This window comes from Aspergillus mulundensis (genome assembly GCF_003369625.1).
Source record: "Aspergillus mulundensis strain DSM 5745 chromosome Unknown scaffold_7, whole genome shotgun sequence".
NCBI classification, from domain to species: Eukaryota; Fungi; Ascomycota; class Eurotiomycetes; order Eurotiales; family Aspergillaceae; genus Aspergillus; species Aspergillus mulundensis.
The window spans coordinates 670,326-685,511 of NW_020797895.1; the positions used below are offsets into that span (position 1 = coordinate 670,326).

Below are 15,186 nucleotides of genomic sequence, written 5' to 3' on the forward strand. Positions count from 1 at the left end.
ATCCTTGCATGTAGGTAAAGAAGGCTCGCTAGCCAGGTTACTACGTTTCTTCTGCCAGGCTCGGCTATCGCACCTGTCAAGGAGGAGAATAGTAATCAATCTTGGTTCACGACACTATATAACCCAAACTGAGAAGCTGAAGCTCATGGCGACGACTCTGGAGAGCGATACAACAGCCCCCCTTCCTATTCCAGCCGCACCTTAGCCTTCTCAGCCGCCTTTTCAATCTGCTTGATATCCTTGACCTTGCTGTGTATTATGCCGAGCTGCTGTTCATGCTGACAAGCCAGCACCGCCAGCGCAGATGACTTCCATAGCGGAACGCGACGACTCTTGCGATTGATGAAGATTGTCGTGATGCCAAACAATACCGCCATCAGCTGAATGGCCGCAGGGCCGATGAGATACCACCAATGGATCTGAACATACGTCAATCGATTGACCCTCTCTCCAGAAGCGGCCAAGGCATCAGGAGAGCGCCGTAGATAGTCTGTCATACTTTTGGCCATTCTTTCGAATGGCTTGTCGATGTCCGCATCGCCGTAGAAAAGAGCAGTCAGCCCTATATCACTGTTCTCGTAGTTTCCTTCTACCCACTCTGTAACAAACATCCGTGACTTGAGATAATTGCCCAAGGCCGCAAGGTCAGCCCAGCCAATTTGTAGGGCAGGAATACTAATATTGTTGGCCTCGGTCACATCGGTATATACTCTTGAGCCCAAGACAGTGGTCCTCTCAACGTTCCATGGGTTCTCGACGCCAAAATCAAGTTCCCGGACCTGCTCGAAGGAAAAGTCACTGCCGTTTGCCTTGGCATGTGTGTATTGATATGCCGTGAGGAACAGAGAGCAGTCCGTTATGTTGATGTTAGTAGCGTACATGTTCAGGCTCGGGGTTGATCTGTATATTGCGAACCTGACAACTACCGGTAGGCTGTGCCGCAGCATGTCGTTCGGATTGGCAATATCGGTGACCAGGGAGGAAACATTCATATAGTAGCTGGTACCGGCAACGGTCTCCTGCAGTCGAGTCGAGACCATCACTCCTCCTGGCGTTGTCATGTTGCACACTTTCCAGTAATTCACACTACCACAGCTTTCTGTCTGCAAAGTTGCCTCCGTGACATTGCTACATGCGCTACTAAAGCCGAGAGATATATATGAGCCGTTCCAGTCACAGATTCCAGGGCAGCTAAACTCTGCAAGGCTTCTGATTCCATACAGGCCCTGGACTATGGCGGCCTGCAGACCAGGGTCTTGTGTGATGCCGTCTGGAGAGAGGAAGTTGGTGTTAGCAACATTTGTTACTTAACCCGAAGAGCACACTGCTTACCAAACACACCGAATCCCCGTGCTGTGCCAGGCCTGGGATAACTAAAATTGTGGGAGTAGCCAAAAGTAACGCTGTAATCCTCGGTGTGATTATCCCGCTCCGGGAACGCAAGAACTTGCTGGGCAAGCGGCGCAAAGCTCAGCCGAAAGATTGTGATAAGTGCGCCGAGAGTGGCCAGATTCCACTTGACTGTGGTAAGCAGCATGATGGAACCCCAAGGGCCACGGCTCGCTTCGTCAAACGTCTCGAATTGGGCCAGCTTCTGGGCCCTCCCTTTCCCGAAGTAAAGCCACTTGAGTTGACTGATAAACTGGCTAACGCTGTGCATCATTGCCGCAGTGCAGCAGGTTGTTAGGATGGAAATTGTCGCGGTGAGGGATACAGGGCCGGGCCAGTCAGAGAGAAGTTTTCCATCCATATACCAGAAGATACAGACGATGCCACCGAGAAGACCTAGGCTGATAACAAGGGTAATAGTCTCGTAGAGCCATTCGCTGCGCGAATACACCGGATGGCGCTTATACTCCCAGGAAGTCAGACTCAGTGGTTCGGAATCCACATCGTGAAGGTGAGCGGGTTCATAACCGCGAGATTTAGGGTCGCCTGCGGTCATCACGTATGAAAGGCTGGGATGTCACGGTATGGTCCAGTGGTGTTAAGTCAATATCTGAGCGCCGCAGTCTGCACTGTGTAATCGAGACGACCACATTTTCAGGAGTCGGAGAGCTCAATTTATGGGCCCTGACGTCTTCGAGGCTGAATCAACTCTCGCGGGGCATTGGCGAGTCGAGACCCCTGCAAACCCTGGCGCTGACGATGCTATAGGTAACCTGTCACGTCGTACAAGCCTGTTGGGAAACTAATGTCAGCATTTAGCGAGCGCTGTATCCTGATGAATGCGAGGGGCAAACCTGAGCACCGGCAGGATCTCTGGCAGCACTGGACTGATGATATTCTCACATTCAGAGGACAGGATCCATGAATCATGAAGGATGAAGGTGGAATCCCATAGCTGTCGCTAGCTAACCTGATGAGGTGAATGAGCGCTCGCTCCTGCCCTACCGCGACAAGGCTGGGCTTACCCACCCTGTATCCAACTTGGAGTAGCACTGCATGAGGCGATAAGAAATGTCTCAGTTCTGTTCAATCCGAAGGTTGAAAGGGTAGGTAGGAAACGGGTGGATGGCGAAGGACAGAATGGACGAGGCTGAGACGGGTATTTGTGTGACATTCCACGCTGCGGCCTATGATGGGACCAGGTGGCTGTCGTTCTTAAGCCCGAGGGATCCAAGGGCACTCGATTATTATAATAAAAGTTCCAGTATTCGGGGTTGGGAATGCAAAGATCCTAGGACACGTAGATGACCTCAGCCCATCCAACCACCAGTACGCTCTTCTTGTCTTTCCTGCTGTTTTCGAACTTCCGTCCAATCTCGTCCTCAATCGGATGACGCCTATGGCAGGACATGGTCGCCTGAATATCACGTAGCATTTAGTCAATTCTGGATATCCAGAAGCCCGGGCCCCAGCTATTTACGAGGCTTGCGGGACTTTACAAGCATGTTGGATCTTGAGAGACAGCTTCATCAACACAGATCCCAAGAGACTACTAGCACGCGTAAGACGGAATTTGAAGGGATGCAGCCTCCTCCTCGAGGCTCCTCCAATTTTCTTTCCATTATCACAAGACCACCGCCGATAAAAGAGTAACGTAAACAAAATCGAAATCGAAGCACACAACGCAATTAGTACTCGTACAGTATGGAACCCTATCACACATGGCCCATATCACTCAATCCACATCCATCATATCATCAAGCGCCTCGGCTAGATCGTCATCAACATCGATATCCATATCATCCATATCATCCACATGCAACCCGTCATCGCTGCTATAATACTCCTCCTCTTCATCCTTCACACTGAACCGAAGCGGTTTGAGGCCAGGCGAGTCCTCGAGATTGATCACTCTCGCCGTAAAGAAAGGGTGGTCACTGCGCAGCGGCCAGTTCTGGCAGATGTACCCCATCGGAGTATCCGTGATGTCCTGCCCCTGCCGACGGATCGCGAGCCACTCCTGCATGAAATTCAAGCGATTCTTGGTGAATGCGTTCAGCGATTCGTCTTCTTCGCCTGGGTCGCCGGATAGTGAGTAGAGCGGGTTGGAGAGGTCTTCGTACTCGGAGAATGGGAAGTAGAGTCTGCCTGAGAGGATTCCTAGCTCGAACGGCAGCCAGACAGGGGGCCTCCAGTCCCAGGGAAGACCGGGTAGGGCGTAATATTTCAGGTTGTTGAAATGGAGCATTGCCTTTGTCCAGGGCGCCGCGTACAGAATAAGGTGCATGTTGACGGGCGCAAAGCCGCGCATTATGGGTATCAACTCCTCGGCCTCCTCAGGAATGACTACCAGAGCGGTCTCCGTGACTCTGTTATAGAGAACCCAGTTCACGGGTCGGATGTAGGAATCGTCATTGCCCGACTTTTTGAGCTTGACAGTCCTGGGAAACTCAGGGGACAAGTAAAGGTGAGGGACGAGCGACGAGCCTTCTATGTTGTACTTTTCTCCGAGATGCGTACTTTCTAGCCATTCCGATGCTTTCAAGAAGTCCGATGTTTCGTGCAGATCCCCTTTGGCGAAGTTCAGGATTGACTCATGCAGACCTGGAAAGCGCAAAGGCTTCTTGCGAGTAGGGCGTTGGATTTCCCGTTCCTCTTCGATTTCGTAGGCAACCTCGCGTTCTTGCTCTACCTCTTCGAGTGCTGAGCTAATGACTGACTCGAATGCCTCAGACTCCCGTCGCCGCTTGGATTCAAGTGCCTGCACCAATGCGGCCACTTTTCCTCCAGCGGACAGAGTAGTTGGGGGTAGATCGGGTGTCGTCCTATCGCGGTACGTTGGTTCGTATAGCTGCTCCAAGGTTTGCCGTTCGGGCTGCTGCAATGTCTCCAGGTACGCTTTTCTATGCTCGACTGATGATAGGAACTTCTTATGAGTGGCGGCTGCTTGCATGCGGGCAGTGAAGTCTTTGCCTTGCGCAAAATACAACGGCGAAAGTTCACGGTTGGCTGCGCATGTCTGATCAAGCAGCCAGGTGACCACGTCCGACGAATCCAGGGTATCGTTTGCGGTCTTGTGGCATACATCCAACAGACTCTGGTGGACCTCTGGCGGCGCTATGAAGGTCACAGACTGGGTTGTTCCAAGCTGGCGAAGTCTCATCGCAGCTATGAATGGGTTAGAGAAGTTGCCAGCAATGTACAATCGAGATAGCTTACCTTGAACAGTATGATCCTTGGTCTGCCCAAGGCCTAGAGTAAGTGCCCCGGTCGCGTTGGCTGGGAATTTGAGATCAACTCCTCTGCAGTGAGCCTCATCTAGGTAAACGAGGGTTTCGGTGAGATCGTCTGCAAATGGGCTGGCAAAAAGCGGAGCACGTTTGTAGTTCCGGTACATAATCCACGGTTTGTTGTCGTCGCCAAAATATACGGCCCCTTTGGCTTTCCAGTCTGCTTGCAACCATGCTCTGGCCACCGTCTCATTGTTCATCTCCATGATGAAGGCTCCAGCGTCGATGAGAACTCGTATATTTGACCTATGTAGGTTTTCCAGCAGGGCAAACTCAGACATACGTCTTCCGTGCACTCCAATAGCCACATGATAACGCCTATTTCTGGGCTGAAGAAGGTAGGTCAACACCTCGGCATTCGTGTGAGACAGTCCAGGTAAATCACGCTGTTCGATGGTTAGTGGAAGGAGCCGACGATTGTCATTCGTGCCGGAGAAGCCTGTCGTTATACCCGGATGAATCCACTGCGTTGAACGATACTGTGATCCATGACTCAAGATCAAATCCCATCCAGAGGCCGACAACTTTGTGGCGAACTGTTTAGCGTGAAGAGGGAACACAAAGTTGCCCAGGAAATGATTGATCACCTCGCGCGTGTAGCGCAAGTGTCTCCATATCTCCGCAACTAGCCCAGCGTCGTCCACTGAGATGGCGGCCCAATGCCGTAGTGCTTCCGGTAGTGTGGCCGAGGTTTGTGTCCAACGCTCATATTCCGTTGCCGGATGATCGCTCTTCAAGACTGCCTCAAGACTCCTTTTCAATTGCTGCTGACTCAAGCCCTCGTAGTAGAACGCGAGGCAAGTAAACAGGATTGCAACATCGGGGTGGCCCCACTCAGCCTGCTCAGATGGGACGCCCTTCGCGTGGAAAGGCACCGCAATCGGGTCTCGACCATGGTGAAGGCCATACTCGACGTTCCAGCGTTTCTTGAGACACAATATGAGAATTCCGTGCACCAGTAGCCCTCGTAGCAGATAGACGACCTTGCGCGATTTGGGGGAATCAGGAAATAGTTTTGCAACACGTTTGGTCACAGACTCGTTGACTTTCTCCTCTGTGATGAACAACCGGATAGCCTCCTTGCCCTTCTCGTTGCAGTCCCCAAGCGGCAACAGGGATGTCTTTTTATCGCAGATCTCTTGTGCGATCTTCGCCGCCAGAGCTTTTTCGACGTCTTTTCGTAGTAGGTAAGTCACGGGAAACCCGGTCGAGCTGCGCTGAAGGATATCTATGCTCCGTGGGTACTCTCGAGCAAGGTCACTAAAATGGCGTGCGCAGAGTCCAAGAAGAGTCATGGCGACCTCCCAGCGCTCGGGGTGCCCATCAACCACAAGCTGTGCGCCACCGGGGTATATCAGCTGCGTCTTGACAGCAAGGGTAAAGTCACACTCGTCAATGACGTCTCTCGAGTTTTCATTCAGCCATTTCTGCGTGTCGATCATCTGAATGGCTTCCGTCAGTTTCGAGTCAGCCAGGCGCTGAAGACCGCTGAGCTTAAATGATAATATATGCTCGGGCACGCCAAGTATTATACCAGAATTGGTCAAGGTACTAGCATGCAACTGGTGGTAGTCTTCGAGGAGGGTCAAAGTTGTCCGAGTTCGCCGTGAGAATGGAACATGGACGATATCACGACCCAGTAGCCCACCAAGGCGTGACTGGAGGATTTGCGCCGCCTGGGATAGTAGTGCTTTGGGGACTAGAAGCCTTGTAAGCATCTCACCGTTTGCCAGCACGGCGGCAACCATGGGCATAATCACGGATGTTTTCCCCTGGCCCATGTTCATCTGTAGCACGGAATTAGCCCCGGAAGTGGGTGAAATCATCTCCTTAGCCACGGTAACCTGATCCTGTCGGATCTGGATGTTGGCGTCGATCTCAAGGAGAATCCAGTCCGGGAAGTCAGCTGGACTCCAATTCACATGGCCAGAGTCAGCACGCTCATGATCGATTCTGCTATCATCACCCTTTATCGCAGCGTCCTTTAGCCTGAGGAGCTTCTGCAGCTTGCTAGTCGCTAAAGCGTACGAGATAAGCAACTCATACATGCCCGGTCCGAACACATGTCGTGATGTCGATCGTAGCTGCCTTAAGATTGTGGTCGGAGTCATGATAGGCCATAAGTCACCTTTTGCTAGCCATTTGAACCTTGCATCATGCGAGGAGAATGACTGGCTGATACAGGTATGATGACCCTTGATGTCAGCGTGAGCTGCTCGAATATCTGCTTCAGCTGTTTCTTTGGGCTTGACATGGTGGACTCGATGGTCGTGCTTGGTAGCTTGATTTGTCGCCAAAGCCGTGATGCTTTGTCCAAGGTCTTGAGCGTACGTGGATCTCACCGAACAGCTAGACTGACCAAGCCGACGGACTATCGCCTCGAGCTCAAGGATTTCCTGTGGCGGAAAATGCAGCGAATTGGCCTTTTGTTCTCCAGCTGGCGACTCTGGAGCCTCCAGAACGCCCTGTTCCACGGCGAGTTCTAGTAACTTGGGGGCCTGAAGTGCCTGTTTGCCCAGCAGGTCTTCTTCAAGTCGCGGATAAAGAAAGAAAATGCCCTTTCGTTTCAGGCCCAAGATCTCCTTTTGAGAGCGACTCAAGTCTGTTGGTGGTGCAAAGTCATGGTTCGCTGTGTAGTGGTGATTAAGTATTGTTTGGACTTTCTCAAGATGGCGCTGAAACTGCAGGTTTTGGTACATTCTTGTCCATTCAGGTAGTAAAGCCTTGAGGGCCTGCGCTTTGTCCAGAATAGTGGGCTCGAAGTCTTCCACGGACGGCTCCGTACAAGGCCATTGTCGAATCAGCATCTCGGCTAATTTGACGCCCTCTTTCTCACAGTTGGTATCGTACTTGAACCCGGAATTCTCATCGTGGACTCGATGTCTCTTGGAAATCGCCGGTCGAGGGGGGTATGATGACCTAATAGCCGGGAGCAGAATATCAGTGGTAGGCTTCTCGTCCTTGACGAACCTGACAAGTGATGGGTATCCTGGAAATGCAAGGCTTCGAAGTTCTGGAAATATGAAGAAAGAGACTATGACCACCAACGCCGTCATGTTGACGCGGTCCCGGAATGCTATAACACCAAGTTGGAACATAAGTCTGTGTAAATTTCCCCTCTCTGTGTTTCGGCTCATATTGACGAGACCACCCCATTCTTCAGCAATGTTGACATCGAGGAAGTCGTTGAGGTTGTAAAGACTGAACGTGTTTGCGTAACCACCAAACGAGGGCCAGCTTTCGAAAAGCTTTATTAAATCGCGCGTCGTATGTATAAGAGAACGTTGTTCCCGGATCAAACTCACGACTTCGCGAACATTGGTGACTCTTCTAGGCATAGACCAGCCGTCTCGAGAACAATAGGGGACATCCTCGGCTTCAACGGGCGGCAACGAACCAGCGGCTTCGAAGGCCGACCGCCGCCGTTGTGCTCGCTCACGCAGATGGCTTGTGTTGGCGGGCATTGTCGAATTGTTTGGTGTATCTGTCTGTTTGATAGAGAATTCAGATAACTGATTGGACTTCCTTAAGATGGCGTCAACAACGGGATAGAAACCCTCATGCTGAATGTTTGGAGTCAGGTCAGGGTCCCAGGAAACAGTCTGCTGACATTTCTTGTCCTTTGGATAATATGCTCTTTCTGGTGTCAGCCTAGCGATTTGAATCAAAGCATTCCGGGCGTCCCAGGTAAGTGGCATCCATGGCTGACAAAAGCCTGATTGGAGGCAGTCAAGAGCTTCTTGGATGCCAGTTCGGCCAGTGAGCGAGTCTGGTAACATATGGCTTGTTAGGGCGTGCAATTGAGCCTTTGCATAAAGATGCCGCGGATCAGCAGGGCATTCGAGTCGCCGAAGCACATTGTTGATGGTGTATTTCACGTATATTCCGTTGCTCTCCAGTTCCACTAGGACGTGACTCCTGAGGCGTGTCCATCTGGGGTCACCTAGTGAGACCAGTATGCTGCGCTGGCCAGTTCGCTCGTCACGCAGCACAAGCATACTCTGAAGTCCATAGAACGTTCCCGGGTCTTGGTTGCGATCAATCACCGCTCCAAGTTGGCGGCACCTGAGCGAACCCCATTTCGTAACGAAGAAGTCCAGGTTCATCCTCTTCAACTCGACGTTCAGTGTACTGGGGGTCTGAAAGATAGTGAGACGACTGAGCTGCTCGAAGTGAAGGAAAACCTTAGATATTTGTTTCGCGAGCGGGGAATATGGATCCACGAGTGTGGCTTCTCGCCGTTCTGCTTTTCTGGCACGGATATCAAGAATCCAGTTACCATCTCGTTTCTTCCATATTCGTGGCTTTTGCCTCAATTCGAGGACGGCGGTCCGGAGGTCCATCCAGTGAATACAATCAAAGATCAGATAGTAGGGAAGGTCAAACTCAGGACCGCAACCAAATATACTTCTTGGCACGAGCTCTAGAGTGGTGTTGTAGGCCTCAGCTCGTATGATTAGCTGTGTTCTACGGTGACCCAAGTGAATCCGATGCTTTTCGGCAGAATTAAGTAACGTCCATTCCATGCCTGGAAGATTTGAGGGCAGAGCAAACAGTCGCTGGTTCCCGAAGAGTTCTTTCAGAATCGGAGAATCGCGAATGTCAGCTGGCAGTTTTCCAAGGGTTTTACCGTCAACCACCAGATGGCCTTCAAGGAGATGAAAATAGAAAGTTTGCGGTAGAAGCCCTTCTGATGCACACGTTTGCGACGTGGCCCAATTCTCGTAAGGAGGCGATAGCAGTTTCCACTCTGTATAGCTTCGCGGCTTGTTGTCAGCTGCGGGCCAGGCAGTGTCAATGGCATCTCCAATACACTTGGGGTCATGGTTCGCACTAGTACGCATCAGGGAAGACAGTTGACTGGTCATTTTAATGTCTCGAATCAGCATATTCTTAGTCACAGTCGAGAAGCGGCTCAGGTCGGCAACTAAACTTTCTTGCATGGCCAAGGATACATCGAAAAAGCACTTCAAATGGTCCGAATCAAGGGCTGCATGAGTTGTGAGCCAGGGGGCATAGGTTCTCCGACAGAGGAGGGCTGCTAGGAAACAATATCGAGCAGACGTGTTGGCTAGATTGACATCTTCAGCTTGCCTTGTTTCCTGCCGTAGCATGGTAATCCAACCCAATGTTATTTGTCGAATCCTTAAAAGAACCCTCTTCGAGTTGGGACGGGTCTCTGCAAGCCCCAAGGTGAATAGGCGGATGCAAAGTGTCAGAAGAGTCTCCATCATGTAAGTCTCGCGGTGGTTCGTGGCTATCGATTCCACATGGCGGCCAATTTGTTCCGTCATCCTCTGGCAAAATTGTTCATCCTTGAACATGATGTGAGCGACCCGAAATCTATTGGTCTCCGTTCTGGGCCCTGCTTGCAATGCCAGGTGGTTGAACAGAATCATCGTCTCTTGTAGACTGAAATTGATATTCGAAGACCCGAGTTCGGCTAGAATAGATAGCCAGCGCCGATTCCATCCGCCCACGATTGTCTGATGGGCTGTAAATTCGTGGGTTGTTAGGGCTGCTGGACACTCGCTGACGCTAGCCGCTACCTCATAGGAAGAAGGACCGTCTACACCAGGAGCGAACCCTAGCGAAGAATAAAGCACTGAGAACGGAGACTCCTTTGGTATCTCGATCGTAAAGTGGTGTGCGAAGCTCAGCTGCTCTGGGTAGTCACTGAACCACAACTCTCTCTTCGAATCGTAATAGGAGTATTTCAGGCCATGTGGAAGTAATACATCCTCCACCGCAGCAGGAAGTCTGATCCAGCCGTAATGTGTTCCAAGCCATGATTTGCATTGAGACGCAAGAGAGAAGACCCCTCCTCGATTTGAATTGTACGGCTTCAGTTGAGGGTAATTCGCAAGTAAGACCTCCGGCTTGGCCCTATCTGAAGGGATTATCTTGGGACAGAGTCTGTTCACGATGGCCCAGGTGACTTCACGATACGCCGCTAGGTCCTTGGGTATCTGTAACTCGAAAAGGACGGCCTTCTGCTGGACTTCGACTCGGTGTCCAATTGGAAGAAAATCTTCGTGAACTTCGACCTCGAGCCGGCGGCGGGACCGAATATAGTAGCAATGATTGCAACCGCGAATGTCATGCGATCCGTCGGGGTGGCGCAACATTGTGCAATTTGTAAGTCTCAGGTTCTCGGTGAGGTTGATGAAATTATCGTTGACTTTCTCCAGGTCTTCTCTCTTATCATCCTCGCAGTCCTGTGACGCTTCTAGAATACGTCTCTGCAGCCTATGGAGCGCGACTGCGCCAGGTGAATCGAAGTACCGCTCAGCAAAGCAGCCAGGAGCTGGGTCTGCGAAAATGGTTGTCTTGCCGTACTTGGCTTCCGTGCAGCGAGAATCAATATAAGTTTGGATAGCCTGAAGACGTCGCATTTCTGGAAACCGTGCCAGAAGCAAGACGTCAAGAATTTCTGGCTCGAACCATGGGTGGAAGTCTCTCAGAATTGGACACACCTTTGTTGCAGCCTTGTCCATAGCTACCCACATGTCGAATATGTTCAGGATAAATAGGGAAAACTGCTCGTGGTTATCGTCGTATGCGCTCCCTACAGCGTCCATATAGTCCTCGATGGACGATGCTAGATCGAGGCATCGCGTCTTAATCGCTTCGACTGTGGACGGAAGCTCAAAGGAGTCTGACGCTATAGCAGCCTCTCGAGCTGCGAGCGTTGAGTATGTCTTCGTAAGAGTAGCGAACTGCTGTGTCGTGCTGCTGGTCACAATACTCTCAAGACGACTGGGCTCTATCGAGCCTGATCGCGGGATGTGGTGCTGTCTCGGCTGGAAGATATTCTTCAGGTACTCGATGCTATTAGGAAGTGTGAGGTAAGAGTCGTTGGCGGAACACGAAGACAGTTTTGGAATCCGTCGCTGATTGTCTTGTTTCCAGAGAGTCCATTCTTTCTGGATCGCCTCTGTGGCTTTATCAATCGAGGCGGAACATTGAGGTTCAATTAGTTTAACAACAGAGCTGTAAACCATGGCTACCGCTGGAGATGCGGACCCTTTCTCTGCTTCCAGTTTCGCTAATCGACGACACAGTTTTATCTTCAGCTGGTGGTAGCATTCGGAGTGAAGCTCGGTCACGCAGTCGCCCAGAAGTTTTGCCAAGAACATACAAATCAGCCCTTTGTATTGTATGCGGCCTAGCTCGCCATGTTGCAGATGTAGCAAGCGTTGGATGCACACCCTGAGCGTAAGCCACAGTGGAGAGCGTCGCCAAGGGATCTTTGCCTGGTCCCAGCAGACATCATCGTAAACGCGCTTTCGCAGGTAAGGTATAGACAATCGTCGGCCATTAATCTCGAGGAGAGTCATCAAGAATTGTGTTATGAGCGCGGGATTGGATGTGTCTCGGTCTTCACTCACATCCGTGCCTGCCTTGCGAACCTTGGCGGCGAATTGGTGGAGCCGCTCAACACTCGCTTTTTCAAGGAAAAGGGCGAGATTCTCCTGAAAGCTGGGGTCATTGAAAGTATCGTGGGGTATACAGACCGCGCAGCCGGGAAAGTCCCATTGCAGAGCGCCTTTGGCCGCAAGGGTTTGTTCGGCAGAGGGAGAGATCTCAAATCCCTCAAAAATGACGCCTTCTTCGTCGTACCTAGGACATCATTCAAGTTAGCCAACAAAAGAGAAGGACCGGGTGGGCAAGGGGCGGGGGAAGGACTACCTGATGAGAAGGCTTGCGTTCTGTTCTCGAACACGAGCAATGAGGGCGATCTCCGGTGACAGCTTCTTGAAACATTTAAGCAGCGCGGCCTTGTTGCATATTCCTCCTTCATTTATAAGAGAAGATAGCTTCAGTGTATCTTCTATCTTTTGCCAGGTTGGGAAGAGCTCTTCTTCAGACTTTGTTTTCATTATCGTCACCGCACTCAACAACCGGCGCATCAATTCCCTTTCGACGGCCTCTGGGTGCTCATCGGCCTGGCCAGGCAGCTTAGGTGGCAAGACGACATGGTGGAAGATACACCGTAGACTGCCTCCACGCGTAGCCATGGTAGACAGTGGCCCAATGGGCACTGGTCAGGAAACCAAGGCAGGGGCGTGACAGAATGGGGATGGCCAAATGAGGAAGGACGTGTAATCAATAGCTTGCGTATGGGGTGAAGTCAACGGAGATAGGTTGAGAAGGGTGATGTGAGAAGACAGCTGGAGAGAGGAAGAGGGAGGTTTTTTGTGGACAAGGAGAGAAACACAGCACCTCACATTCACAGTAAAACCACACTGGCGACTCTCAAACCCCAGCCCCAGCCACAACGCCATCTCTCAGCAATACCCAATCAACTTGTAAACTGTCCGTGCAAGTAACATGAACGGTAAGTATTGCCATGGTGGCTTTGTAGCAACCTCAGACACTGTTTAATTACTTCGTGGCTCTGGAGGCAAGGAAATCCGCGATGCATGTCCAAGCTCAACGGCTTATAACCAGAAGGACTTGCATGCGCGTACAATTAAATGCCGGATGTTCTCTGGAGATAAAAATGATCAGAAACTTCGACATTTCAGTGTTAGCAACGCGGGGAGATGGTGATCATTCTACAGTCGCGCCTATACCCAGACTCTTGCTTCGCACTAGACCGTGGCCTTGGGCCAGTTCTCATTTCATCATGTAGGTACGCAGGCGCAGTGGCTAAGAATGCCTAAGTCCCTGGTCTGGCAGTAGGAACCTCCGAATCCCGTCCAATGCAAAGCCTGATAGTTCAAAGTTATCCTGCCGGTGGAATGGGTGTCAGCATGTCCGCTGGCTTGGCACCGCTTAACCGTCTCAGATCTTCAACGGGAATCCCCTCTAAAAATCTCTTCCCCTGAGTCCCCTGAGGCCCTCAGAAGTCAAGGTTTCATCGCAGCAACCAAGACATGTCAATTCTGTTCGTTCAACTCAACCAACCAGCTCAGTCATCAACCTACCTCATTGAGCAGGTTCTCCGTTCTCCAAGATCAAACGCTCAGTCATGAGTCAGGTACAACCGAGCCTACGCCGCGATGCCCGGTTCCGCGAAGTTCCAATTCTTCAGGCCGTCTTCTGTGGGGCGACCAGCTCTCGGCCACGATTATTAATTGAGAGCTCTAGTGGAGCAGTATAAAGTGTGAGGTCATTCCTTATCTTGAACCGTTTTCTGCCGTTGAGGGGTAGATAGACCGTTTCATCTTCGCCGTTTACCTTCATCGCAATCACCACAATGTCGTCAATCCAGCAATGGACAACCTCCCTCCAAGGCTTGGATAGCCTGCAATTTAGCGAGGCGCCAAAGCCATCCGCTGGCCCCGGCGAGGTTCTTGTCAAGATCTCCGCCGTTTCGCTCAACTACCGCGACTATGAAGGTGCGCGATATCCCGGGGCCGGAGTTGGAGAACCCAGACCTAACGGAGTGATTCACAGTTTGCTGCGGACTCTACGGCCACCACAAATCCGTCAGTCAGGACAAGGCCTCGCTCGTACCATGCTCGGATATGTGCGGAGAAATCGTTGAGATCGGCGATGGCGTGACGGGCTGGAACAAGGGCGACCGCGTGCTTTCGACTTTCCTTCCCGATCACCAGACCGGTCAGGTTGTTGAAAAGATGATGGCGAGTGGTCTCGGTCTCCCCCAGCCCGGTGTACTCGCAGAGTACCGCGCGTTCCCTGCGCACGGTCTTGTGCGCGCCCCAAACTACCTGTCCGATGAAGAGGCGGCCACTCTTCCCATTGCGGCGGTGACGGCATGGATGGCGATCAATGGCATGCGGCCCAAGGGTCAGAACGGCGGTGAGGGAGAGTACATCCTTCTCCAGGGTACCGGTGGCGTGTCTGTTTCGGGTCTTCAGATTGCTAAGGCTTCTGGTGCAAAGGGTACGTCTTTTACTGTCCGCTGGATTGCGAATGGAGACTGACCAGGCCTTATCCAGCGATTATCACCTCCTCGTCCGACGAGAAGCTTCAGCAGGCCAAGGAGCTCGGCGCCGACTACACGATCAACTACCGCAAGAACCCCGAGTGGCAGGAAGAGGTATTGAAACTGACGGACAACCACGGAGCCGATATCATCGTTGAGGTTGGTGGTGCGGGTACGTTGAAGAAGAGCTTCAACTGCATCGCCTGGGGCGGTCTCATCGACTGCGTTGGATATTTGAGCGGAAAGGTTGATGCCCCTGAGGACCGCACCAACGTGAACCTCCTCGCTCTCTCTCGGAACGTGACGCTGAAGGGCATCATTAACGGCCCTAAGGACCGCTTCGAGGAGATGATTGCTTTCTACGAGAAGCATGGCATCAAGCCGGTGGTGAACAAGATCTTCTCATTCAAGGAGGCGCCAGATGCTTTCAAGTACTTGGCGAACGGACAGCACTTTGGAAAAATCGTTATCAAGATTGCTTAGACGAATTACGGTATAGATTTGAGTCTCTTCTGAACATATTGAACACCGCCAATATACCATTGCTTTCTTCCACCATTCTGAGTACTCAATTTCCCTGATGACCCTCGAAAAAACTTATTCTCGAAC

The 15,186-nt window shown here is 51.6% G+C and overlaps 3 protein-coding genes across 3 annotated transcripts; 1 reads left to right on the plus strand and 2 right to left on the minus strand.

Annotated features, from left to right (window-relative positions):
• Window positions 1-185: 185 nt before the first annotated feature.
• On the minus strand, window positions 186-1,945 carry DSM5745_07117 (uncharacterized protein; the record flags this gene model as incomplete). Its single annotated transcript, XM_026749133.1, has 2 exons — window positions 186-1,270; window positions 1,333-1,945. The coding sequence occupies 2 exons, from the start codon at window positions 1,943-1,945 to the stop codon at window positions 186-188; spliced, it is 1,698 nt and encodes a 565-aa protein (XP_026602223.1).
• A 1,179-nt stretch (window positions 1,946-3,124) lies between these two features.
• Window positions 3,125-12,700, minus strand: DSM5745_07118 (uncharacterized protein; the record flags this gene model as incomplete). The annotated part of the gene is made up of 3 exons (XM_026749134.1): window positions 3,125-4,557; window positions 4,609-12,302; window positions 12,372-12,700. The coding sequence occupies 3 exons, from the start codon at window positions 12,698-12,700 to the stop codon at window positions 3,125-3,127; spliced, it is 9,456 nt and encodes a 3,151-aa protein (XP_026602224.1).
• A 1,184-nt stretch (window positions 12,701-13,884) lies between these two features.
• Window positions 13,885-15,060, plus strand: DSM5745_07119 (zinc-dependent alcohol dehydrogenase family protein; the record flags this gene model as incomplete). Its single annotated transcript, XM_026749135.1, has 3 exons — window positions 13,885-14,026; window positions 14,085-14,534; window positions 14,591-15,060. 3 exons carry the CDS (start codon window positions 13,885-13,887, stop codon window positions 15,058-15,060), a joined length of 1,062 nt encoding a protein of 353 aa, XP_026602225.1.
• Between the last annotated feature and the right edge of the window lie 126 nt (window positions 15,061-15,186).